At 50.4% G+C, this 27,615-nt stretch overlaps 1 protein-coding gene across 1 annotated transcript in view; it reads right to left on the minus strand.

Annotated features, from left to right (window-relative positions):
- The window catches only part of LOC109885513 (alpha-actinin-1-like), a 120,021-nt gene that overhangs the window by 54,195 nt on the left and 38,211 nt on the right, over positions 1–27,615 (minus strand). The window contains 2 exon segments of the mRNA XM_031787688.1: positions 13,813–13,932; positions 15,644–15,758. Coding sequence (XP_031643548.1) covers positions 13,813–13,932; positions 15,644–15,758 — 235 coding nt within the window.

Genomic DNA, 27,615 nt, shown 5'->3' on the forward strand with positions numbered 1-27,615 from the left:
CTCCTCTTCTCCCTGTAGGTCACCCCTGCCTCACCCCTTCTCCCTGTAGGTCACCCTGTAGGTCACCATGCCTCTCTTCTCCCTGTAGGTCACCCTGCCTCTCCCCTTCACCCTGTAGGTCACCCTGCCTCTCCCCTTCACCCTGTAGGTCACCATGCCTCTCCCCTTCACCCTGTAGGTCACCCTGCCTCTCCCCTTCTCCCTGTAGGTCACCCTGCCTCTCCTCTTCTCCCTGTAGGTCACCCTGCCTCTCCCCTTCTCCCTGTAAGTCACCCTGTAGGTCACCCTGCCTCTCCCCTTCTCCCTGTAGGTCACCCTGCCTATCCCCTTCTCCCTGTAGGTCACCCTGCCTCTCCCCTTCTCCCTGTAGGTCACCCTGCCTCTCCCCTTCTCCCTGTAGGACACCCTGCCATCTCCCCTTCTTCCTGTCTTTCCCCTTCTCCCTGTAGGTCACCCTGCCTCTCCCCTTCTCCCTGTAGGTCACCTTGCCTCTCCCCTTCTCCCTGTAGGTCAACCTGCCTCTCCCCTTCTCCCTGTAGATCACCCATCCTCTCCTTCTCCCTGTAGGTCACCCTGCCTCTCCCCTTCTCCCTGCAGGTCACCCTGCCCCTCCCCTTCTCCCTGTAGGTCACCCTGCCCCTCCCCTTCTCCCTGTAGGTCACCCTGCCCCTCCCCTTCTCCCTGTAGGTCACCCTGCCTCTCCCCTTCTCCCTGTAGGTCACCCTGCCTCTCCTCTTCTCCCTGTAGGTCACCCTGCCACTCCCCTTCTCCCTGTAAGTCGCCCTGCCTCTCCCCTTCTCCCTGTAGGTCACCCTGCCTCTCCCCTTCTCCCTGTAGGTCACCCTGCCTCTCCCCTTCTCCCTGTAGGGTCACCCTGCCTCTCCCCTTCTCCCTGTAGGTCACCATGCCTCTGCCCTTCTCCCTGTAGGTCACCATGCCTCTCCCCTTCTCCCTGTAGGTCACCCTGCCTCTCCCCTTCTCCCTGTAGGTCACCCTGCCTCTCCCCTTCTCCCTGTAGGTCACCCTGCCTCTCCCCTTCTCCCTGTAGGTCACCCTGCCTCTCCTCTTCTCCCTGTAGGTCACCCTGCCTCACCCCTTCTCCCTGTAGGTCACCCTGTAGGTCACCATCCCTCTCTTCTCCCTGTAGGTCACCCTGTCTCTCCCCTTCACCCTGTAGGTCACCCTGCCTCTCCCCTTCACCCTGTAGGTCACCCTGCCTCTCCCCTTCACCCTGTAGGTCACCCTGCCTCTCCCCTTCACCCTGTAGGTCACCCTGCCTCTCCCCTTCTCCCTGTAGGTCACCCTGCCTCTCCCCTTCTCCCTGTAGGTCACCCTGCCTCTCCTCTTCTCCCTGTAGGTCACCCTGCCTCTCCCCTTCTCCCTGTAAGTCACCCTGTAGGTCACCCTGCCTCTCCCCTTCTCCCTGTAGGTCACCCTGCCTATCCCCTTCTCCCTGTAGGTCACCCTGCCTCTCCCCTTCTCCCTGTAGGACACCCTGCCTCTCCCCTTCTCCCTGTAGGACACCCTGCCATCTCCCCTTCTTCCTGTCTTTCCCCTTCTCCCTGTAGGTCACCCTGCCTCTCCCCTTCTCCCTGTAGGTCACCCTGCCTCTCCCCTTCTCCCTGTAGGTCACCCTGCCTCTCCCCTTCTCCCTGTAGGTCACCCTGCCTCTCCCCTTCTCCCTGTAGGTCAACCTGCCTCTCCCCTTCTCCCTGTAGATCACCCTGCCTCTCCTTCTCCCTGTAGGTCACCCTGCCTCTCCCCTTCTCCCTGTAGGTCACCCTGCCTCTCCCCTTCTCCCTGTAGGTCACCCTGCCTCTCCCCTTCTCCCTGTAGGTCACCCTGCCTCTCCCCTTCTCCCTGTAGGTCACCCTGCCTCTCCCCTTCTCCCTGTAGGTCACCCTGCCTCTCCCCTTCTCCCTGTAGGTCACCCTGCCTATCCCCTTCTCCCTGTAGGTCACCCTGCCTCTCCCCTTCTCCCTGTAGGTCACCCTGCCTCTCCCCCTTCTCCCTGTAGGTCACCCTGCCTCTCCCCTTCTCCCTGTAGGTCACCCTGCCTCTCCCCTTCTCCCTGTAGGTCACCCTGCCTCTCCCCTTCTCCCTGTAGGTCACCCTGCCTCTCCCCTTCTCCCTGTAGGTCACCCTGCCTCTCCCCTTCTCCCTGTAGGTCACCCTGCCTCTCCCCTTCTCCCTGTAGGTCACCCTGCCTCTCTCTTTCTCCCTGTAGGTCATCCTGCCTCTCCCCTTCTCCCTGTAGGTCACCCTGCCTCTCCTCTTCTCCCTGTAGGTCACCCTGTAGGTCACCCTGCCTCTCCCCTTCTCCCTGTAGGTCACCCTGCAGGTCACCCTGCCTCTCCTCTTCTCCCTGTAGTTCACCCTACCTCTCCTCTCCTCCCAAACTAATCACTGCCTTGCCTCTCCTCCCAAACTAACCATGTGTTTCTACCTCTAATCTAGGGCACGTGATGCATTAGTTACCCACTGAACTGGAACCAGTTCACTTCCAACAGGCTAACCCTAACCCCTAACCCTAACCCAGGCTCACCACCCTGTCCTGTCACCAATCTCAACCTCCCACCCCCTGTCCTGTCACTAATCCCAACCTCCTATCCTCTGTCCTGTCACTAATCCCAACCTCCCACCCCCTGTCCTGTCACTAATCCCAACCTCCTATCCCCTGTCCTGTCACTAATCCCAACCTCCCACCCCTGTCCTATCACTAATCCCAACCTCCCACCCCCTGTCCTGTCACTAATCCCAACCTCCTATCCTCTGTCCTGTCACTAATCCCATCCTCCCACCCCTGTCCTGTCACTAATCTCAACCTCCCACCACCTGTCCTGTCACTAAACTTAATCCCAACGCCTGTCCTGTCACTAATCCCAACCTCCCACCCCCTGTCCTGTCACTAATCCCAACCTCCCACCCACTGTCCTGTCACTAATCCCAACCTCCCGTCCTCTGTCCTGTCACTAATCCCAACCTCCCGTCCTCTGTCCTGTCACTAATCCCAACCTCCTGTCCTCTGTCCTGTCACTAATCCCAACCTCCTATCCTCTGTCCTGTCACTAATCCCAACCTCCTATCCTCTGTCCTGTCACTAATCTCAACCTCCTATCCTCTGTCCTGTCACTAATCTCAACCTCCTATCCTCTGTCCTGTCACTAATCCCAACTACCAAACCCCTGTCCTGTCACTAATCCCAACCTCCCACCCCTGTCCTATCACTAATCCCAACCTCCCACCCCCTGTCCTGTCACTAAACTTAATCCCAACCTCTGTCCTGTCACTAAACTTAATCCCAACCCCTGTCCTGTCACCAATCTCAACCTCCCACCCCCTGTCCTGTCACTAATCCCAACCTCCTATCCTCTATCCTGTCACTAATCCCAACCTCCTATCCTCTGTCCTGTCACCAATCTCAACCTCCCACCCCTGTCCTGTCACTAATCTCAACCTCCCACCCCCTGTCCTGTCACTAAACTTAATCCCAATGCCTGTCCTGTCACTAATCCCAACCTCCTATCCTCTGTCCTGTCACTAATCCCAACCTCCCACCCCCTGTCCTGTCACTAATCCCATCCTCCCACCCCCTGTCCTGTCACTAATCTCAACCTCCCACCCCCTGTCCTGTCACTAAACTTAATCCCAACTCCTGTCCTGTCACTAATCCCAACCTCCCACCCCCTGTCCTGTCACTAATCCCAACCTCCTATCCTCTGTCCTGTCACTAATCCCAACCTCCTGTCCTCTGTCCTGTCACTAATCCCAACCTCCTATCCTCTGTCCTGTCACTAATCCCAACCTCCTATCCTCTGTCCTGTCACTAATCCCAACCTCCTATCCTCTGTCCTGTCACTAATCTCAACCTCCTATCCTCTGTCCTGTCACTAATCCCAACTACCAAACCCCTGTCCTGTCACTAATCCCAACCTCCCACCCCGGTCCTATCACTAATCCCAACCTCCCACCCCCTGTCCTGTCACTAATCCCAACCCCTGTCCTGTCACTAATCCCATCCTCCCACCCCTGTCCTGTCACTAATCTCAACCTCCCACCCCCTGTCCTGTCACTAAACTTAATCCCAACGCCTGACCTGTCACTAATCCTAACCTCCCACCCCCTGTCCTATCACTAATCCCATCCTCCCACCCCCTGTCCTGTCACTAATCTCAACCTCCCACCCCCTGTCCTGTCACTAAACTTAATCCCAACACCTGTCCTGTCACTAATCCCAACCTCCCACCCCCTGTCCTGTCACTAATCCCAACCTCCCACCCCCTGTCCTGTCACTAATCCCAACCTCCCACCCCCTGTCCTGTCACTAATCCCAACCTCCTATCCTCTGTCCTGTCACTAATCCCAACCTCCCACCCCCTGTCCTGTCACTAATCCCAAACTCCTATCCTCTGTCCTGTCACTAATCCCAACCTCCCACCCCCTGTCCTGTCACTAATCCCATCCTCCCACCCCCTGTCCTGTCACTAATCTCAACCTCCCACCCCCTGTCCTGTCACTAAACTTAATCCCAACGCCTGTCCTGTCACTAATCCCAACCTCCCACCCCCTGTCCTGTCACTAATCCCAACCTCCCAACCCCTGTCCTGTCACTAATCCCATCATCCCACCCCTGTCCTGTCACTAATCCCAACCTCCTATCCTCTGTCCTGTCACTAATCCCAACCTCCCACCCCCTGTCCTGTCACTAATCCCAACCTCCCAACCCCTGTCCTGTCACTAATCCCATCCTCCCACCCCTGTCCTGTCACTAATCTCAACCTCCCACCCCCTGTCCTGTCACTAAACTTAATCCCAACGCCTGTCCTGTCACAAATCCCAACCTCCCACCCCCTGTCCTGTCACTAATCCCCAACCTCCCACCCCCTGTCCTGTCACTAATCCCAACCTCCTATCCTCTGTCCTGTCACTAATCCCAACATCCTATCCTCTGTCCTGTCACTAATCTCAACCTCCCACCCAGTGTCCTGTCACTAAACTTAATCCCAAAGCCTGTCCTGTCACTAATCCCAACCTCCCACCCCCTGTCCTGTCACTAATCCCAACCTCCTATCCTCTGTCCTGTCACTAATCCCAACCTTCTATCCTCTGTCCTGTCACTAATCCCAACCTCCCACCCCCTGTCCTGTCACTAATCCCAACCTCCTATCCTCTGTCCTGTCACTAATCCCAACCAACCACCACCCCCTGTTTAATCACTAACCCCGAACCCCCACCCCCTCATATGGCCCTCTGCCTGCCCTGCCACCTTCCACGAGCTTTAAACTCTGTCCACTGCCTGAACTCCTGCCCAGGCCCCCCTCTCCCCCGTCACCACCCACCCGTCCTCCACCATGCCCCCTGTCCTGTCATATGACCCTCTGCCACCCTCACTCCATGAGCTACCTGTTAGGCTGTTACTGTCTGCTAGCTATTTAGCCTGCTATTCTAGCTGAGATAACTAGGTCCACTACTCCCTCCTACTGAACTCCTGCCCCCTCCCCGTCCCGCCCACAAGTCCCTGGGCAGCAGGGAAGCGCATCCAAGAGGGGATTCCAATCGGCTAATCTGTCTGGAATGCAAGTCTGGTTTAGGGCCCTTTTATTCTGGCCTCGGTGTGGATTAACCCCAGGAGAGGAAGAGAAGAAGAGATAGGGGGGAGAGAAGGAGGCACACACACAGGGAGCGAGAGAGAGAGAAGAGTAGGAGAGAGAGAAGGAGAGAGAGAGAGTAGGGGAAAGAGTAGGAGAGAGAGAGAGAGAGAGAGAGAGAGAGAGAGAGAGAGAGAAAGAAGGGGAGAGAGAGAGAGAAAGAAGGGGAGAGAGAGAGAGAGAGAGAGAGAGAAGGGGAGAGAGAGAGAGAGAAGGGGAGAGAGAGAGAGAAGGGGAGAGAGAGAGAGAGAGAGAGGGGGAGAGAGAAAGAGAGAGAGAGTGAAGGGGAGAGAGAAAGAGAGAGAGAGTAGGGGAGAGAGCGAGAGAGTAGGGGAGAGAGAGTAGGAGAGAGACAGAGAGAGCGAGAGAGAGCGAGGCACTGTCACAGAGAGAATGAACAGTGAAGAAAGTGAGAGAGGATACAATCTACACCAGCACATAGAGAGCTCCTTATAAGGCTTACTGGGATACAGGAAGAAGGAGGAGAGGAAAAGAGAGCTCCTTATAAGGCTTAATGGGATACAGGAAGGAGGAGAGGAAGAGAGAGACAGAAGGATAGGAAAGAGGCACAGACATAGGGAGCGAGAGAGAGAAACTTACAGTTATGAATATAACTAATGTTCCCTGAAGGAGGGATAACACTGAGTCAATTACCAATCAAATATATACATTTAACCTTTATTTAACTGGGCAAGTCAGTTAAGAACAAATTCTTATTTACAATGACAGCCTACACTGTGCGCCGCCCTTTGGGACTACCAATCACGGCCAGTTGTGATACAGCCTGGATTCGAACCAGGGTGTCCGTAGAGATGCAGTGCCTAAGACCGCTGCGCCACTCTGGAGCCCAACTAAAAACACACCCAAAGGGCCAATGAATTAATAGCCTCAATTCAGTACCGCTCTTAAGCGAGTCCAAACCCACTGACGAACTCTACCTACATGCACATATTACCTCAAATACCTCGACTAACCTGTGCCACCGCACATTGACTCTGTACCGGTACCCCCTGTATATAGCCTCCTCATTGACTCTGTACCGGTACCCCCTGTATATAGCCTCCTCATTGACTCTGTACCTGTACTCCCTGTATATAGCCTCCACATTGACTCTGTACCGGTACACCCTGTATATAGCCCCCACATTGACTCTGTACCGGTACACCCTGTATATAGCCTCCACATTGACTCTGTACCGGTACCCCCTGTATATAGCCTCCACATTGACTCTTGTACCGGTACCCCCTGTATATAGCCTCCACATTGACTCTGTACCGGTACACCCTGTATATAGCCTCCACATTGACTCTGTACCGGTACACCCTGTATATAGCCCCCACATTGACTCTGTACCGGTACCCCCTGTATATAGCCTCCACATTGACTCTGTACCGGTACACCCTTGTATATAGCCTCCACATTGACTCTGTACCATAATACCCTGTATATAGCCTCCACATTGACTCTGTACCGGTACACCCTGTATATAGCCTCCACATTGACTCTGTACGGTACACCCTGGTATATAGCCTCCACATTGACTCTGTACCGTAATACCCTGTATATAGCCTCCACATTGACTCTTGTACTGGTACCCCCCTGTATATAGCCTCCACATTGACTCGTACCGTAACACCCTGTATATAGCCTCCACATTGACTCTGTACTGGTACCCCCTGAATATAGCCTCCACATTGACTCTGTACCGGTACACCCTGTATATAGCCTCCACATTGACTCTGTACCGGTACCCCCCTGTATATAGCCTCCACATTGACTCTGTACCGTAACACCCTGTATATAGCCTCCACATTGACTCTGTACCGGTACACCCTGTATATAGCCTCCACATTGACTCTGTACCGTAATACCCTGTATATAGCCTCCACATTGACTCTGTACCGGTACCCCCTGTATATAGCCTCCACATTGACTCTGTACCGTAATACCCTGTATGTAGCCTCCACATTGACTCTGTACCGGTACCCCCTGTATATAGCCTCCACATTGACTCTGTACCGTAATACCCTGTATATAGCCTCCACATTGACTCTGTACCGGTACACCCTGTATATAGCCTCCACATTGACTCTGTACCGTAATACCCTGTATGTAGCCTCCACATTGACTCTGTACCGGTACCCCCTGTATATAGCCTCCACATTGACTCTGTACCGGTACGCCCTGTATATAGCCTCCACATTGACTCTGTACCGGTACCCCCTGTATATAGCCTCCACATTGACTCTGTACCGGTACACCCTGTATATAGCCTCCACATTGACTCTGTACCGGTACCCCCCTGTATATAGCCTCCACATTGACTCTGTACCGTAATACCCTGTATATAGCCTCCACATTGACTCTGTACCGTAATACCCTGTATGTAGCCTCCACATTGACTCTGTACCGGTACCCCCTGTATATAGCCTCCACATTGACTCTGTACCGGTACGCCCTGTATATAGCCTCCACATTGACTCTGTACCGGTACCCCCTGTATATAGCCTCCACATTGACTCTGTACCGGTACACCCTGTATATAGCCTCCACATTGACTCTGTACCGGTACCCCCCTGTATATAGCCTCCACATTGACTCTGTACCGTAATACCCTGTATATAGCCTCCACATTGTTATTTTACTGCTGCTCTTTAATTACTTGTTGTTTTATATCTTCCTTTTAAATTTTTTAATTTAACTGTACATTCCCTTTCAGTCGGTCACCAGGTATAACATACAGACCCCAAGCCAGCTCAGAGGGTACCAAACTAGCCGGAACACAGGCTCCACTGGCCCCAAGCCAGCTCAGAGGGTACCAAACTAGCCAGAACACAGGCTCCACTGGCCCCAAGCCAGCTCAGAGGGTACCAAACTAGCTGGAACACAGGCTCCACTGGCCCCAAGCCAGCTCAGAGGGTACCAAACTAGCCAGAACACAGGCTCCACTGGCCCCAAGCCAGCTCAGAGGGTACCAAACTAGCCAGAACACAGGCTCCACTGGCCCCAAGCCAGCTCAGAGGGTACCAAACTAGCCGGAACACAGGCTCCACTGGCTCCAAGCCAGCTCAGAGGGTACTAAACTAGCTGGAACACAGGCTCCACTGGCTCCAAGCCAGCTCAGAGGGTACCAAACTAGCCGGAACAAAGGCTCCAAGCCAGCTCAGAGGGTACTAAACTAGCCGGAACACAGGCTCCACTGGCTCCAAGCCAGCTCAGAGGGTACCAAACTAGCCGGAACACAGGCTCCAAGCCAGCTCAGAGGGTACCAAACTAGCCGGAACACTGGCTCCAAGTGGTTACAGAAGCCTGCCTCTTTCTAACAGACCTTTATCCAACTCCTGTGAACAGTATAATGTTGTAGACATTCCTCAGTTCTCTCTTTCTAACAGACCTTTATCCAACTCCTGTGAACAGTATAATGTTGTAGACATTCCTCAGTTCTCTCTTTCTAACAGACCTTTATCCAACTCCTGTGAACAGTATAATGTTGTAGACATTCCTCAGTTCTCTCTTTCTAACAGACCTTTATCCAACTCCTGTGAACAGTATAATGTTGTAGACATTCCTCAGTTCTCTCTTTCTAACAGACCTTTATCCAACTCCTGTGAACAGTATAATGTTGTAGACATTCCTCAGTTCTCTCTTTCTAACAGACCTTTATCCAACTCCTGTGAACAGTATAATGTTGTAGACATTCCTCTGTTCTCTCTTTCTAACAGACCTTTATCCAACTCCTGTGAACAGTGTGGATGTGAGAAAAAACCCTCCATAGTGTGTTGTCTTGCCTGTATTATACTGTACACACACAGGGACCATGTGTATGTACAGTATACATGCTGTTTCCTGTTTAGTGGAATTTATAATACAATTTATATTCGAGCCCTGAATGCTGATTGGCTGACAGCCGTGGTATATCAGCCCGTATACGCTATACGGTCTGATATATAAAACATCTAGTTTTACTACTATTTATATTGGTAACCAGTTTATAATAGCAATGAGGCACCACGGGAGGGTTGTGATACATTACAATATACCACGGCTAAGGGCCGGGTCCAGGCACTCCGCATTGCGTCGTGCATAATAACAACAGCCCTTAGCCGTGGTATATTGGCCATATACCACACCCCCTCGGGCCTTATTGCTTAATTATACACTTGTCTTTAAAAGGCCTTATCAATAGCCTAGTGAATGTAATCTTGCTTATTGACTACGATTGGCATGCCCATGTCCAGACTGTAATTTACAGTAGGCCTAGCCCCTATATCAGTGAGAACGCTATAGCCCATGTCCAGACTGTAATTTACAGTAGACCTAGCCCATATATCAGTGAGAACGCTATAGCCCATGTCCAGACTGTAATTTACAGTAGACCTAGCCCCTATATCAGTGAGAACGCTATAGCCCATGTCCAGACTGTAATTTACAGTAGGCCTAGCCCCTATATCAGTGAGAACGCTATAGCCCATGTCCAGACTGTAATTTACAGTAGACCTAGCCCCTATAGTGAGAACGCTATAGCCCATGTCAGACTAATTTACAGTAGACCTAGCCCCTATATCAGTGAGAACGCTATAGCCCATGTCCAGACTGTAATTTACAGTAGACCTAGCCCCTATATCAGTGAGAACGCTATAGCCCATGTCCAGACTGTAATTTCCAGTAGCCCTAGCCCCTATATCAGTGAGAACGCTATAGCCCATGTCCAGACTGTAATTTACAGTAGACCTAGCCCCTATATCAGTGAGAACGCTATAGCCCATGTCCAGACTGTAATTTACAGTAGACCTAGCCCCTATATCAGTGAGAACGTTATAGCCCATGTCCAGACTGTAATTTACAGTAGGCCTAGCCCCTATATCAGTGAGAACGCTATAGCCCATGTCCAGACTAATTTACAGTAGACCTAGCCCCTATATCAGTGAGAACGCTATAGCCCATGTCCAGACTGTAATTTACAGTAGACCTAGCCCCTATATCAGTGAGAACGCTATAGCCCATGTCCAGACTGTAATTTACAGTAGGCCTAGCCCCTATATCAGTGAGAACGCTATAGCCCATGTCCAGACTGTAATTTACAGTAGGCCTAGCCCCTATATCAGTGAGAACGCTATAGCCCATGTCCAGACTGTAATTTACAGTAGGCCTAGCCCCTATATCAGTGAGAACGCTATAGCCCATGTCCAGACTGTAATTTACAGTAGACCTAGCCCCTATAGCCCATGTCCAGACTGTAATTTACAGTAGACCTAGCCCCTATATCAGTGAGAACGCTATAGCCCATGTCCAGACTGTAATTTACAGTAGACCTAGCCCCTATATCAGTGAGAACGCTATAGCCCATGTCCAGACTGTAATTTACAGTAGGCCTAACACCTATATCAGTGAGAACGTTATAGCCCATGTCCAGACTGTAATCTACAGTAGACCTAGCCCCTATATCAGTGAGAACGCTATAGCCCATGTCCAGACTGTAATTTACAGTAGACCTAGCCCCTATATCAGTGAGAACGCTATAGCCCATGTCCAGACTGTAATTTACAGTAGGCCTAGCCCCTATAGTGAGAACGCTATAGCCCATGTTTAACAACATATTTCTATACTGAAGCAAGGCAATTAGAACAATGTGGACTCTTAATATTTGGCAAATATGGGTGTACTACATAGTACTACAGTCTAGTGTACTACAGCCGAGTGTACTACAGCCGAGTGTACTACAGCCGAGTGTACTACAGTCTAGGCTATTTAACGAACTAGGCCATAACGGACTAACATTCGAATTGGAGTTGATGACCGTAAAAATAAACAACTTGAAGAAACCACATATTTAGCCATGGAGCACGTTCTGATTGGTCAGTGAGGGGCCAAGCCTCGACATTCATCAAAAACCCAGCCCCTTTTACACCACCACTGCCAGGAACTGCGCCCATAATTACAATTACTACTGCGCCCATGGGTAACATTTAGACTATGTTACCCAGCAGGCTATGCGGGTGCGCGAGTTGGTTAAAGAATGTCTTGCATGGCTAAACATGGAGTTTTCTAGCTGAAGTATATGTTCATTAAAAAGTAGTTAAACCTACGCCCCGGTTTGTCATTATATAAGGAACAAACATAAAAATAGCAACAATATTTCTGAACACAACCCCAGAACCTATAGCGCTACTGCCATTGTTTACATTGACCACGGTGTTAAGTTAGTTAAACTAGAACCGTGGTTAACATACCCCTTTAGCTCAGCTTCTGTTCTGAGGGGGAAGGGAGGAGGAGGAGGATTGAGGGGCCCAACATTGCTTTTGAGGGATGCGGTCATGTGTGACCACCACAGACAAAACACAAGCATATGCGCACACACACACACACACACACACACACACACACACACACACACACACACACACACACACACACGCTTCCAATTACAGTAAATCCCAGAGACTTTTTGTTGCAGACAGTCGGAGAACAGACGTTGTTTTGGGTGTATATTCAGCTAATTAGAATATCGGTTCAGTCCCAAATGGCACTCTATTCCCTATGAAGTGCACTACTTTAGACCAGGTCCCATAGGATTCTGTTATGTCGTGGCCTCGGGTGGTCTAAGAAGATAACTCCAGATCACGTAAACTGCAGGGCCTGGTGAAAGCTATGATCCCCTACTGATGTCACTTGTTAAATCCAGGAGAGCTTTACACCTTGAGACAAATTGAGACATGGGTTGTGTTCGTGTGCCATTCAGAGGGTGAACGGGGAAGACAACATATTGAAGTGCCTTTGACTGGGGTTTGATAGTAGGTACCAGGGCGCACCGGTTGGTGTCAAGAACTGCAACGGTGCTGTGTTTTTCCACCCTCAACAGTTTCCCGTGTGTATCAAGAATGGTCCACCCACCCAAAGGACATCCAGCCAACTTGACACAACTGTGGGAAGCATCCCTGTGGAACAATTTGGACACTTGCTGAGGGGAGAACGGCTCGCAATAATGTCTGGAACAGAGCTACAGAGTACAGCAGTATGTAGGGAATAGGGTGCCATGGATGTGTCCCAAATAACACTACTTTTGAACAGGACTCACGAGATGGGGCTGGTCTCATGAGGCTAGTACTACAGCCTAGTGTACTACAGCCTAGTGTACTACAGCCAAGTGTACTACAGCCTAGTGTACTACAGCCTAGTGTACTACAGCCTAGTGTACTACAGCCTAGTGTACTACAGCCTAGTGTACTACATAGTACTACAGACTAGTGTACTACAGACTAGTGTACTACAGACTAGTGTACTACAGACTAGTGTACTACAGACTAGTGTACTACAGACTAGTGTACTACAGCCTAGTGTACTACATAGTACTACAGTCCAGTGTACTACAGCCTAGTGTACTACATAGTACTACAGTCCAGTGTACTACAGTCTAGTGTACTACAGTCTAGTGTACTACAGCCTAGTGTACTACATAGTACTACAGTCTAGTGTACTACAGCCTAGTGTACTACATAGTACTACAGTCTAGTGTACTACAGCCTAGTGTACTACATAGTACTACAGTCTAGTGTACTACAGTCTAGTGTACTACATAGTACTAGTCTAGTGTACTACAGTCTAGTGTACTACATAGTACTACAGTCTAGTGTACTACATAGTACTACAGTCTAGTGTACTACATAGTACTACAGTCTAGTGTACTACATAGTACTACAGTCTAGTGTACTACATAGTACTACAGTCTAGTGTACTACATAGTACTACAGTCTAGTGTACTACATAGTACTACAGTCTAGTGTACTACATAGTACTACAGTCTAGTGTACTACAGTCTAGTCAGTGTCAGTAGTGACCAGGGTATTGTTGAACTCACCCTCAGCTTCGATGGACACCAGCTTGACTCCTTTACTGCTGATGTAGTGGACTACAGTCTAGTGTACTACGGCCTAGTGTACTACGGCCTAGTGTACTACAGCCTAGTGTACTACAGCCTAGTGTACTACAGCCTAGTGTACTACAGCCTAGTGTACTACAGCCTAGTGTACTACAGTCTAGTGTACTACAGTCTAGTGTACTACAGCCTAGTGTACTACAGCCTAGTGTACTACAGCCTAGTGTACTACAGTCTAGTGTACTACAGTCCAGTCAGTGTCAGTAGTGACCAGGGTATTGTTGAACCCACCTTCAGCTCCGATGGACACCAGCTTGACTCCTTTACTGGTGATGTAGTGGAGAGCTTTGTTGACGTTGGAGATCTTGTGAACTCTCATCTTCCCTCTCTCTGGTTTGGCCAAGCGCTCTCCTGGACAGGAAACACAATCAGAGGTCAGGGGTTAGAGGTCACAATCGAACAGGAAACTACACATACCAGGGCTGGGAATAGCCAGGAACCTCACGATACGTATTGAATAGTCAGGGGACCTCACGATACGATATGTTTTGAATAGTCAGGGGACCTCACGATACGATATGTATTGAATAGCCAGGGACCTCACGAAACGATATTATCAACCATACGTTAGTGCCGATACGATATGTATTGCGATTCTATATGTCCCAACATATTGCTCACTACATGCTGCAGAGGGACAAGAGAAAGCCATGAGAAAATGAGTTTTGGCGGTAAAACATGTTGGCTCACCAACATAAGAAAATGGAGAACTAGTTATAGGATGATAAATACCAGAGTTTTGTGGCACGTGGAAAACCCCCAACCATCTGCTGAGATACAGCACTTCTGAAGAGGAGGACAAAATGTCTCCTCAGCAACATGAGAGACTCATCAACAACTACAGGAAGCGGTTGGTTGCGGTCATTGCAACTAGTTATTGAGTGTAATGGGGTAGTTACTTTTTCACACCGGGGCATTGGGTGTTGCAACACTTTGTTAATTAAATAATTGAAATATGTATTATGAAATAAGTATATGCAACGTGTGCGCTGGGAGTCAGGAAGCTGGTTCAGGGAGTGAATCATTTAATGAATAAACAAACAAAACACGAACAAACGCACAGACATGACATAGAAACAATGATGAGGCGCTGGTACGCGTAACGATGGTGGGTGACAGGTGTGAGAGATACACGTGGGCACCATTAGAGATACACGTGGGCACCCTTAGAGATACACGTGGGCACCCTTAGAGATACACGTGGGCACCCTTAGAGATACACGTGGGCACCCTTAGAGATACACGTGGGCACCCTTAGAGATACACGTGGGCACCCTTAGAGATACACGTGGGCACCCTTAGAGATACACGTGGGCACCATTAGAGATACACGTGGGCACCCTTAGAGATACACGTGGGCACCCTTAGAGATACACGTGGGCACCCTTAGAGATACACGTGGGCACCCTTAGAGATACACGTGGGCACCCTTAGAGATACACGTGGGCACCCTTAGAGATACACGTGGGCACCCTTAGAGATACACGTGGGCACCCTTAGAGATACACGTGGGCACCCTTAGAGATACACGTGGGCACCCTTAGAGATACACGTGGGCACCCTTAGAGATACACGTGGGCACCCTTAGAGATACACGTGGGCACCCTTAGAGATACACGTGGGCACCCTTAGAGATACACGTGGGCACCCTTAGAGATACACGTGGGCACCCTTAGAGATACACGTGGGCACCCTTAGAGATACACGTGGGCACCCTTAGAGATACACGTGGGCACCCTTAGAGATACACGTGGGCACCCTTAGAGATACACGTGGGCACCCTTAGAGATACACGTGGGCACCCTTAGAGATACACGTGGGCACCCTTAGAGATACACGTGGGCACCCTTAGAGATACACGTGGGCATCATTAGAAATGCACGTGGGCACCATTACAGATACACGTGGGCACCATTACAGATACACGTGGGCACCATTAGAGATATACGTGGGCACCATTACAGATACACGTGGGCACCATTACAGATACACGTGGGCACCATTAGAGATACACGTGGGCACCATTACAGATACATGTGGGCACCAGGCCTTTCCTCCTCACCTGATATGACCTCCAACAGCAGCATGAGTTTCAGTCCGTCTCTGAAGTCCTCCTCGATGTTCTCAATCTGTGTTCCTGCTTTCCTCAGGTGGGAGTTGCACCAGGCCGTGAACGTCTGGAGAGGAGAGACAGGAGCAGACATCAGTTAGTAAGAAAGGAGCAGGGTGGTAGTTACCATGGATGGCGAAGTTACTATGGTGTTTGTTACTATGATGCAGGCATAGTGAAGATGAGAATATGGAATAGAACACGGTAGAGAACAATAGAATAGCATAGAACACAGTAGAGAACAATAGAATAGCATAGAACACAGTAGAGAACAATAGAATAGAACAATAGAATAGAACACAATAGAGAACAATATAATAGAACACGGTAGAGAACAATATAATAGAACACGGTAGAGAACAATAGAATAACATAGAACACAGTAGAGAACAATAGAATAGAACACGGTAGTTAACAATAGAATAGAACACAGTAGAGAACAATAAAATAGAACACAGTAGAGAACAATAAAATAGAACACAGTAGAATTGAACACAGTAGAGAACAATAGAATATAATACAGTAGAGATCAATATAATAGAACACAGTAGAGATCAATAGCATAGAACACAAGAGAACAATATAATAGAACATAATAGAGAACAATATAATAGAACACAGTAGAGAACAATATAATATTATATTACAATAGAGAACAATAAAATAGAGCACATTAGAAAACAATAGAACATAACACATTAGATAACAACATAATTGAACACATTAGATAACAATATAATAGAACACAGCAGAGAACAATAGAACAGAACACAGTAAATAACAATAGAATAGAACACAGTAGAAGACAATAGAATAGAACACAGTAGAGAACAATAGAACACAGTAGAGGACAATCAAATAGATTATACAACAGGTGGGTCTAATCCTGAATGCTGATTAGTTAAAACCGCATTCCAGCCGGTGTCTATTCCTCAAGTTGCCACCAGCTAAATCTATTGCGTTAAAATGCCTGTTTAATCTGTTCCATCTGATTGTGCGATCCACTGTCTCATCAGCCCAGGCAGGGATGTTATAAACTTGATCTCCACTATTAAAAGCATCTAGACATTTTCTCACATTTCTTTTAGACTAACATTTAGTTTTCAACAGCGGAGATTTGTATAAACCTTTCGGTCTGTCTCTCTGACATTTGCAAAATTGTTTCAATATTCAAATTCGATCTCCATCTGTCCTATAGTAATGAACGTGTCGGAGTCGGGATGAAACAGACAGACCGGCAGCGTTTCTCAGCCAGTCAAAATCATGAATCAGCTGGCATCATTTTTATGGATATATACACCAAACAAAACGCAGCTAGTTTGCAGTGTTTCCAGCTTCAGTTTGAAGTGTGTTAGCTGTGTTGTTGGCTAGCTCCTCTGAACAAGTGTCCTGACGAGAGCACATTTTCTCTGCCAGGTGAAACCGGGCCTCATTAGCTCATTGTTATGGATCCAAATAAATGGTCTCTAGAAAACAGCTTCAACAAATGCAGCTACTTTGCTGTTATTCCGGCTGCATGTTTTGTCGTGACTAAGTTCGCCGTAGTTGGCTAGCGAGCAAGCAAGGGATATCAACGTTGCCAGCCAGTATGGCAATGGAACATTTAGAATGAACGACTTGGGTCGAGTCCATATAGATACAGAACAACAAAAAAATTGGGTCACGGCTCTAGCAATCCTAGATTTGTGTCGGGACTATATCTTGTGAAAGGATGTAATAGTATGAATAAATTAATCAAAATACAATTTTTTTAAATAAAAATATGTCAATCATTATTTGAATATGTTAGTAACCCGTTGTGTAAAAGTGAAAAATGTCCTCGAATCCGTTGTTGGAGGATATATTGAGTTTGTCTCGGGCCTAACAACATTCATATCCTCCCAACGCCAGCTTGGAGGGCATTATCCCTTAAATAGAACACAGTAGTACAGAGTGCCTGTGTGTTCTAGTGGCAGAAGCAGATCCAGACCATTCCATGTTACTAACATAACCACCTGATGATAGGAAACATCTGGGCTCTCCCTCCCCCTGCCTCACTCTCTCTCCTTCCCGTCCCTCTCGTCCCTCTCGTCCCTCTCTCCCTCCTTCTCTCGCTCTCTCTCTCTCTCTCTCTCTATCCCTTTGCTCTCCCTCCCTCCCTATCCCTTCGCTCTCCCTCCCTCCCTCCCTCTCTCTATCCCTTCGCTCTCCCTCCCTCCCTCCCTCCCTCCCTCTCTATCCCTTCGCTCTCCCTCCCTCCCTCTCTCTCTCTCTCTCTCTCTCTCTCTCTCTCTCTATCCCTTCGCTCTCCCTCCCTCTCTCTCTCTCTCTATCCCTTCACTCTCCCTCCCTCTCTCTCTCTCTCTATCCCTTCGCTCTCCCTCCCTCTCTCTCTCTATCCCTTCGCTCTCCCTCCCTCTCTCTCTCTCTCTCTATCTATCTATCCCTTCGCTCTCACTCTCCCTCAGTCTCCCTCTCTCACTCCCCCTCCCTCCCTCTCTCTTCACTCTTGCTCTCCCTCCTTCTCCCTCTTTCTTTCTCTCTCCCTCCTTCTCCCTCTTTCTTTCTCTCTCCCTCCCCCTCCCTCCCTCTATCCCTTCCTGCCTCTTTCCCTCCCTCCTTTCCTCAGCCTTTGGCTTGACAGCCTATTGACCTAACGGGAGCTGGCATGAGCACGGGGCCCACCATAACACCATGCATCCTGCTGAGAACCCATCTTTATGAGAACCTGGGTTAATCACACACATTCCCCCAGTCTCCAGGGGCAGGGAGGACCAGCAGGACTGGAGCAGAGCAGAGAGAGCCCAGCCCTCTTAGTGAAACCCCGGCCCTCCTTCTTAGCGAAACCCCGGCCTTCCCTCTTAGCGAAACCCCGGCCCGCCCTCTTAGCGAAACCCCGGCCCGCCCTCTTAGCGAAACCCCGGCCCGCCCTCTTAGCGAAACCCCGGCCCGCCCTCTTAGCGAAACCCCGGCCCGCCCTCTTAGCGAAACCCCGGCCCGCCCTCTTAGCGAAACCCCGGCCCGCCCTCTTAGCGAAACCCCGGCCCGCCCTCTTTGCGAAACCCAGGCCCGCCCTCTTTGCGAAACCCAGGCCCGCCCTCTTTGCGAGACCCAGGCCCGCCCTCTTTGCGAGACCCAGGCCCGCCCTCTTAGCGAAACCCCGGCCCGCCCTCTTAGCGAAACCCCGGCCCGCCCTCTTAGCGAAACCCCGGCCCGCCCTCTTAGCGAAACCCCGGCCCGCCCGCTTAGCGAAACACCGGCCCTCCCGCTTAGCGAAACCCCGGCCCTCCCGCTTAGCGAAACCCCGCCCTCTTAGTGAAACCCCGCCCTCTTAGTGAAACCCCGCCCTCTTAGTGAAACCCCGCCCTCTTAGTGAAACCCCGCCCTCTTAGTGAAACCCCACCCTCTTAGTGAAACCCCGCCCTCTTAGTGAAACCCCGCCCTCCTAGTGAAACCCCTGCCTTCCCGCTTAGTGAAACCCCGGCCTTCCCGCTTAGTGAAACCCCGGCCCTCCCTCTTAGTGAAACCCCGGCCCTCCCTCTTAGTGAAACCCCGGCCCTCCCTCTTAGTGAAACCCCGGCCCTCCCTCTTAGTGAAACCCCGGCCCTCCCTCTTAGTGAAACCCCGGCCCTCCCTCTTAGTGAAACCCTGGCCCGCCCTCTTTGTGAAACTCCAGCTCTCTCTCCCTCTCTCCAGCTCTCTCTCCAGCTCTCTCTCCAGCTCTCTCTCCAGCTCTCTCTCCAGCTCTCTCTCCAGCTCTCTCTCCAGCTCTCTCTCCAGCTCTCTCTCCAGCTCTCTCTCCAGCTCTCTCTCCAGCTCTCTGGGTCATTCATGCACTTTGCAGCACTAACCCATAACATACCATCGCTGGCCTGGCAGCCATCCTCACGATCACATGACTGAGTGTTGTGGTCAGGGCTCTCCTGTTCTGAGGCTACAGTCGTCACAGGAAGGATAGTCCAGCTGGGCTGGTTGAGGCCTCGTGCTCCACTTTTATTTATTTATTTTTTATTTTATTTTACCTTTATTTAACCAGGTAGGCAAGTTGAGAACAAGTTCTCATTTACAATTGCGACCTGGCCAAGATAAAGCAAAGCAGTTCGACAGATAAAACGACACAGAGTTACACATGGAGTAAAAACAAACATACAGTCAATAATGCAGTATAAACAAGTCTATATACAATGTGAGCAAATGAGGTGAGAAGGGAGGTAAAGGCAAAAAAGGCCATGATGGCAAAGTAAATACAATATAGCAAGTAAAATACTGGAATGGTAGTTTTGCAATGGAAGAAAGTGCAAAGTAGAAATAAAAAATAATGGGGTGCAAAGGAGCAAAATAAATAAATAAATAAAAATTAAATACAGTTGGGAAAGAGGTAGTTGTTTGGGCTAAATTATAGGTGGGCTATGTACAGGTGCAGTAATCTGTGAGCTGCTCTGACAGTTGGTGCTTAAAGCTAGTGAGGGAGATAAGTGTTTCCAGTTTCAGAGATTTTTGTAGTTCGTTCCAGTCATTGGCAGCAGAGAACTGGAAGGAGAGGCGGCCAAAGAAAGAATTGGTTTTGGGGGTGACTAGAGAGATATACCTGCTGGAGCGTGTGCTACAGGTGGGAGATGCTATGGTGACCAGCGAGCTGAGATAAGGGGGGACTTTACCTCCACAGGGAGCTGAGGAGTAACTAAGTAAGAAGAGAGGCAGTGAAGCGCTAGACGAGATGCTATGCAGGAACCAGGACTTTTTCATGTCTGTCTGCGGTCTGAAGGCACAACATACAACAGAAGCAAAAAGCACAGGAATTAGGAAAAGCATCTGGATCTTTCGATGACCCTAGTTTTAGAGCGTGTTTTGTTTATACTACAACAGTTTAACAGTAGAAGCATTATCCAGCAGGACATCAAGGCCACAAATATCTCATCTCCCCTTCTCTCTCCTCCTGTCTCACCCCTCCTTCCCCCCCTTCCTACCATGTGTCCCGCCCTGCCTTCTCCTCCCACCCCCTTCCTACCATGTGTCCCGCCCTGCCTTCTCCTCCCACCCCCTTCCTACCATGTGTCCCGCCCTGACTTCTCCCCCCCCCCTCCTACCCTGACTTCTCCCCCCCCTTCCTACCCTGATTTCTCCCCTCCTCTCCCCCCCCTTCCTACCCTGACTTCTCCCCTCCTCTCCCCCCCCTTCCTACCCTGATTTCTCCCCTCCTCTCCCCCCCCTTCCTACCCTGACTTCTCCCCTTCTCCCCCCCCCCCCCTTCCTACCCTGACTTCTCCCCTCCTCTCCCCCCCCCCCTTCCTACCCTGACTTCTCACCTCCTCCCCCCCCCCCCTTCCTACCCTGACTTCTCCCCTCCTCCTCCCCCCCCTTCCTACCCTGACTTCACCTCCCCCCCTTCCTACCCTGACTTCACCTCCCCCCCCCCTTCCTACCCTGACTTCTCCCCTCCTCCTCCCCCCCACCCTTCCTACCCTGACTTCTCCTCCCCCCCCTTCCTACCCTGACTTCTCCTCCCCCCCTTCCTACCCTGACTTCTCCCCCCCCTTCCTACCCTGACTTCTCCCCCCCCCTTCCTACCCTGACTTCTCCCCCCCCCCTTCCTACCCTGACTTCTCCCCCCCCCCTTCCTACCCTGACTTCTCCCCTCCTCCCCCCCCCTTCCTACCCTGACTTCTCCTCCCCCCCCCCCCTTCCTACCCTGACTTCTCCTCCCCCCCCCCTTCCTACCCTGACTTCTCCCCCCCCCCCCCCCTTCCTACCCTGACTTCTCCCCCCCCCCCCTTCCTACCCTGACTTCTCTCCCCCCCCCCTTCTTACCCTGACTTCTTCATCATGTTTTTGTTTCTCCCTGTCAAACATTGTACACTATATAGTGTTTTGAAAGATAAATGGTATTGGGTTGGGTTTAATGGTAAATGTCACTACTGCCACGCAATGGTTTCTAATTGTATTATTTTATTAGGGTTGTCATAACATTTTAGTCACTAAGCCCATTTCTTCTTCAAAAGTTTTGGGCTTGTAGGAAACCCCTTCATATGACAATTGCACCACATGGATAGCACTCTCAGGGTTGAAGCACTAAGTTGCTAAGAGAAGGACAAACTGAATTGATTTCATGGAGGATATTTGTTTTCTGCCCAAAGTTGCAAAGGAAATGTTGTGATCTATTTAATAAACACAAGAGACCAGCAAAATTAATACAAATATTGTGGCGATATAGCAGGAACAGCGGCATCTAGTAGTCAAAACCTGGTACTATCACACTACTTTATGGTAAATAATGCAAGCAACTTCAATTACTAATTTCTCTGAACAGGGGAGAAAAACATCACCTAATTCACAGAGAATACCTTACATAGTATGAAGAAGCGATACTCCAAACCACATCTTTAAACTACTTGTCAAACATAGAGAACTGATACTGTGTACTGTTTTGTTGGGGTGTGTGGGGTCCGTGGGTGGCTTTTGACAATTTTTTGACTCATTTTTAGGAAGAATTATGGTGCAAATTGGATGTTAGGTACTATATCTATTGAAGATTAAATGAATCCTATAAATTAAATGGCCAATTCATGGTGCAATCAATTGGCTTACATTTGCAGAGATCAAATTAAATTAATAAAATAATGTTTCAGAAATGCTAATCTTATCCGTTTCTAACTACAGAAACGATTCCAGAACATGGCTTGTTGAAATGACATGGAATGACCCAGCTGCTTTTTGGTTGTTGTTGTACCCAGCCAAGACATTCTAAAATAGTCAACAACATGTCAAGTTTATAGCCCGTAGTTTCCTTCAATGTTTCCCCCATATCGCTCTGTCTATGTTCTCTCTCTTCCCCACTGCTCTACTCCTCTCTCCTTCCCAATCCCATCACTCCCTCCATCCCTGTCTCTCTCCTTCCCAATCCCATCCCTCCCTCCATCCCGGTCTCTCTCCTTCCCAATCCCATCCCTCCCTCTGTCCCTCCCCCCATCCCTGTCTCTCTCCTTCCCAATCCCATCCCTCCCTCCATCCATCCCTCTCTCTCTCCTTCCCAATCCCATCCCTCCCTCCATCCCTGTCTCTCTCCTTCCCAATCCCATCCCTCCCTCCATCCCTGTCTCTCTCCTTCCCAATCCCATCCCTCCCTCCATCCCTGTCTCTCTCCTTCCCAATCCCATCCCTCCCTCCATCCCTGTCTCTCTCCTTCCCAATCCCATCCCTCCCTCCATCCCTGTCTCTCTCCTTCCCAATCCCATCCCTCCCTCCATCCCTGTCTCTCTCCTTCCCAATCCCATCCCTCCCTCCATCCCTGTCTCTCTCCTTCCCAATCCCATCCCTCTCCTTCCCAATCCCATCCCTCCCTCCATCCCTGTCTCTCTCCTTCCCAATCCTAATTGGGGTGGCAGGGTAGCCTAGTGGTTAGAGCGTTGGACTAGTAACCAGCAGGTAGCCTAGTGGTTAGAGCGTTGGACTAGTAACCAGCAGGTAGCCTAGTGGTTAGAGCGTTGGACTAGTAACCAGCAGGTAGCCTAGTGGTTAGAGTGTAGAGGCGGCAGGGTAGCCTAGTGGTTAGAGTGTAGAGGCGGCAGGGTAGCCTAGTGGTTAGAGTGTAGGGGTGGCAGGTAGCCTAGTGGTTAGAGCGTTGGACTAGTAACCGAAAGGTTGCAAGTTCAAATCCCCGAGCTGACAAGGTACAAATCTGTCGTTCTGCCCCTGAACAGGCAGTTAACCCACTGTTCCCAGGCCTTCATTGAAAATAAGAATTTGTTCTTAACTGAATTGCCTAGTAAAATAAAGGTAAAATAAAAGATGACCAGCATGGTCAAATAATAATAATCACAGTGGTTGTCGAGGGTGCAACAAGTCAGCACCTCAGGAGTAAATGTCAGTTGGCTTTTCATAGCCGATCATTCAGAGTATCTCTCCAGCTCCTGCTGTCACTAGAGAGTTGAAAACAGCAGGTCTGGGACAGGTAGCACGTCCGGTGAACAGGTCAGGGTTCCATAGCCGGAGGCAGAACAGTTGAAACTGGAGCAGCAGCATGGCGAGGTGGACTGGGGACAGCAAGGAGTCAACATGCCAGGCAGTCCTGAGGCATGGTCCAAAGCAAGTATTTGAAAGGTTTCAAATACTATTTGAACCCAGGGTTGCCTCAGAGGGACACATTTGGCTTCCTGGTATCATGAGGAGCTCGAGGACTGCAGGATAAATTGGCTACACTGAACGCTGAACTATTTTATTTCCTGTCTCAGATAGTCTGCCAATATATCTGCATTCCCTCTTCGTGTGTGTGTGTGTGTGTGTGTGTGTGTGTGTGTGTGTGTGTGTGTCAGACAGAGCGAGCGAGAGTCAGAGGGTTTGTACTTAGATGGTTTAAGTGAATGTATTGTACTAATATGGAGCTGGCAGAGAGGCAGGAAACTCTGAACTGACGGGGGTGAATAGAGAAGGAGGGAGACCAGGAGGGAGTGATGGGATTGGGAAGGAGAGACAGGGATGGAGGGAGGGACCGAGGGAGTGATGGGATTGGGAAGGAGAGACAGGGATGGAGGGAGGGACAGAGGGAGTGATTTTATTTTTACCTTTATTTAACTAGTCAGGTCAGTTAGGAACATATTCTTATTTTCAATGACGGCCCTAGGAACAGTGGGTTTACTGCCTGTTCAAGGGCAGAACGACAGATTTGTACCTTGTCAGCTCGGGGGTTTGAACTTGCAACCTTCCGGTTACTAGTCCAACGCTCTAACCACTAGGCTACCTGCTGGTTACTAGTCCAACGCTCTAACCACTAGGCTACCTGCTGGTTACTAGTCCAACGCTCTAACCACCAGGCTACCCTGCCGCCTCTACGCTCTAACCACCAGGCTACCCTGCCGCCTCTACGCTCTAACCACCAGGCTACCCTGCCGCCTCTACGCTCTAACCACCAGGCTACCCTGCCGCCTCTACGCTCTAACCACCAGGCTACCCTGCCGCCTCTACGCTCTAACCACCAGGCTACCCTGCCGCCTCTACGCTCTAACCACCAGGCTACCCTGCCGCCTCTACGCTCTAACCACCAGGCTACCCTGCCGCCTCTACGCTCTAACCACCAGGCTACCCTGCCGCCTCTACGCTCTAACCACCAGGCTACCCCTGCCGCCTCTACGCTCTAACCACCAGGCTACCCTGCCGCCTCTACGCTCTAACCACCAGGCTACCCTGCCGCCTCTACGCTCTAACCACCAGGCTACCCTGCCGCCTCTACGCTCTAACCACCAGGCTACCCTGCCGCCTCTACGCTCTAACCACCAGGCTACCCTGCCGCCTCTACGCTCTAACCACCAGGCTACCCTGCCGCCTCTACGCTCTAACCACCAGGCTACCCTGCCGCCTCTACGCTCTAACCACCAGGCTACCCTGCCGCCTCTACGCTCTAACCACCAGGCTACCCTGCCGCCTCTACGCTCTAACCACCAGGCTACCCTGCCGCCTCTACGCTCTAACCACCAGGCTACCCTGCCGCCTCTACGCTCTAACCACCAGGCTACCCTGCCGCCTCTACGCTCTAACCACCAGGCTACCCTGCCGCCTCTACGCTCTAACCACCAGGCTACCCTGCCGCCTCTACGCTCTAACCACCAGGCTACCCTGCCGCCTCTACGCTCTAACCACCAGGCTACCCTGCCGCCTCTACGCTCTAACCACCAGGCTACCCTGCCGCCTCTACGCTCTAACCACCAGGCTACCCTGCCGCCTCTACGCTCTAACCACCAGGCTACCCTGCCGCCTCTACGCTCTAACCACCAGGCTACCCTGCCGCCTCTACGCTCTAACCACCAGGCTACCCTGCCGCCTCTACGCTCTAACCACCAGGCTACCCTGCCGCCTCTACGCTCTAACCACCAGGCTACCCTGCCGCCTCTACGCTCTAACCACCAGGCTACCCTGCCGCCTCTACGCTCTAACCACCAGGCTACCCTGCCGCCTCTACGCTCTAACCACCAGGCTACCCTGCCGCCTCTACGCTCTAACCACCAGGCTACCCTGCCGCCTCTACGCTCTAACCACCAGGCTACCCTGCCGCCTCTACGCTCTAACCACCAGGCTACCCTGCCGCCTCTACGCTCTAACCACTAGGCTACCCTGCCGCCTCTACGCTCTAACCACTAGGCTACCCTGCCGCCTCTACGCTCTAACCACTAGGCTACCTGCCCCGCCATGTTCTGGTATAATCTCCGACCCGGCACAGCCAGAAGAGGACTGGCCACCCCTCATAGCCTGGTTCCTCTCTACCCATCACAGCCAGAAGAGGACTGGCCACCCCTCATAGCCTGGTTCCTCTCTACCCAGCACAGCCAGAAGAGGACTGGCCACCCCTCATAGCCTGGTTCCTCTCTAGGTTTCTTCCTAGGTTCCTCCCTTTCTAGGAGTTTTTCCTAGCCAACGTGCTTCTACACCTGCATTGCTTGCTGTTTGGGGTTTTAGGCTGGGTTTCTGTACAGCACTTTGAGATATCAGCTGATGTAAGAAGGGCTTTATAAATACATTTGATTTGACTTTAGCCTGCCTGGATTGGCCAGGTGGCCAGGGTTTCTGTGGGTTCCATTGCACCAGACAAGCCCAATCAAGCACAGCAACAGTATTTGAAATCCTTTCGAATAGAAGATAAACCCAAGGGTCTGCTCATAGGCACCAGAAGAAACCAGATGGATTAGTAAATCATGTACATTTGTCATGGTGTGTGTGTGTGTGTGTGTGTGTGTGTGTGTGTGTGTGTGTGTCACCAGAGGAAAGGAAACAGGAGGCAGGAAGAGTAACCATGACTCCTAGTAGTCCACACTGCACCCTGTCACTGTAGGGACAAACAGAATACTTCACCCTGTCACTGTAGTGTAGGGACAAACAGAATACTTCACCCTGTCACTGTAGTGTAGGGACAAACAGAATACTTCACCCTGTCACTGTAGTGTAGGGACAAACAGAATACTTCACCCTGTCACTGTAGTGTAGGGACAAACAGAATACTTCACCCTGTCACTGTAGTGTAGGGACAAACAGAATACTTCACCCTGTCACTGTAGTGTAGGGACAAACAGAATACTTCACCCTGTCACTGTAGGGACAAACAGAATAGTTCACCCTGTCACTGTAGTGTAGGGACAAACAGAATACTTCACCCTGTCACTGTAGGGACAAACAGAATACTTCACCCTGTCACTGTAGTGTAGGGACAAACAGAATACTTCACCCTGTCACTGTAGTGTAGGGACAAACAGAATACTTCACCCTGTCACTGTAGGGACAAACAGAATACTTCACCCTGTCACTGTAGGGACAAACAGAATACTTCACCCTGTCACTGTAGTGTAGGGACAAACAGAATACTCACTGTTAGGTGTAAACTCTCTACTGATCAAGTGGATCCATAGTTTCCTTGTGAACCGTACTCGACAAGTGAAGTTTAACTCCGCCATCTCCACATCTAGAATACGGGAGCCCCTCAAGGTTGCGTACTTTCATCGATACTGTACACAAACGATTGTCAAGCCTCTGACGCAGTCTACAAATTCTTTAAATAAGCCGATGACACCTCTGTTGTGGGTTTCTTCCACCCAGATCGAGCCTCCCTGCAGAGCGTGCTGTCCTTTGGTCTGATATGTTGTATAAATCTGTCCTGCAGAGCGTGCTCTCATTTGGTCTGTTATGCGTGTCTGGAAACATACGAGCGCAAGACCAAGTCAAGATTCAGCGCTTGATTAAGACAACGGGAAGAATAATTGGTACAGATCAAGAATCAGCCTCCAACCTGCACTCAAAACTCATTCTCCTAAAACTTGAAAAGCATCTTACAGGACAGTACTCATCCCATTCACTCAAAACTCATCCTCCTAAAAGTATCCTGGGCTCCAGGCAGGAGAAAGTATTTGTGGAAACCATTGAGTGTCAGGTTGGAAAACTGAACTGGGCTGTAGCACCTTTCTGTGATA

Source organism: Oncorhynchus kisutch, linkage group LG14 (genome assembly GCF_002021735.2).
Source record: "Oncorhynchus kisutch isolate 150728-3 linkage group LG14, Okis_V2, whole genome shotgun sequence".
In the NCBI taxonomy this organism is placed as follows: domain Eukaryota; kingdom Metazoa; phylum Chordata; class Actinopteri; order Salmoniformes; family Salmonidae; genus Oncorhynchus; species Oncorhynchus kisutch.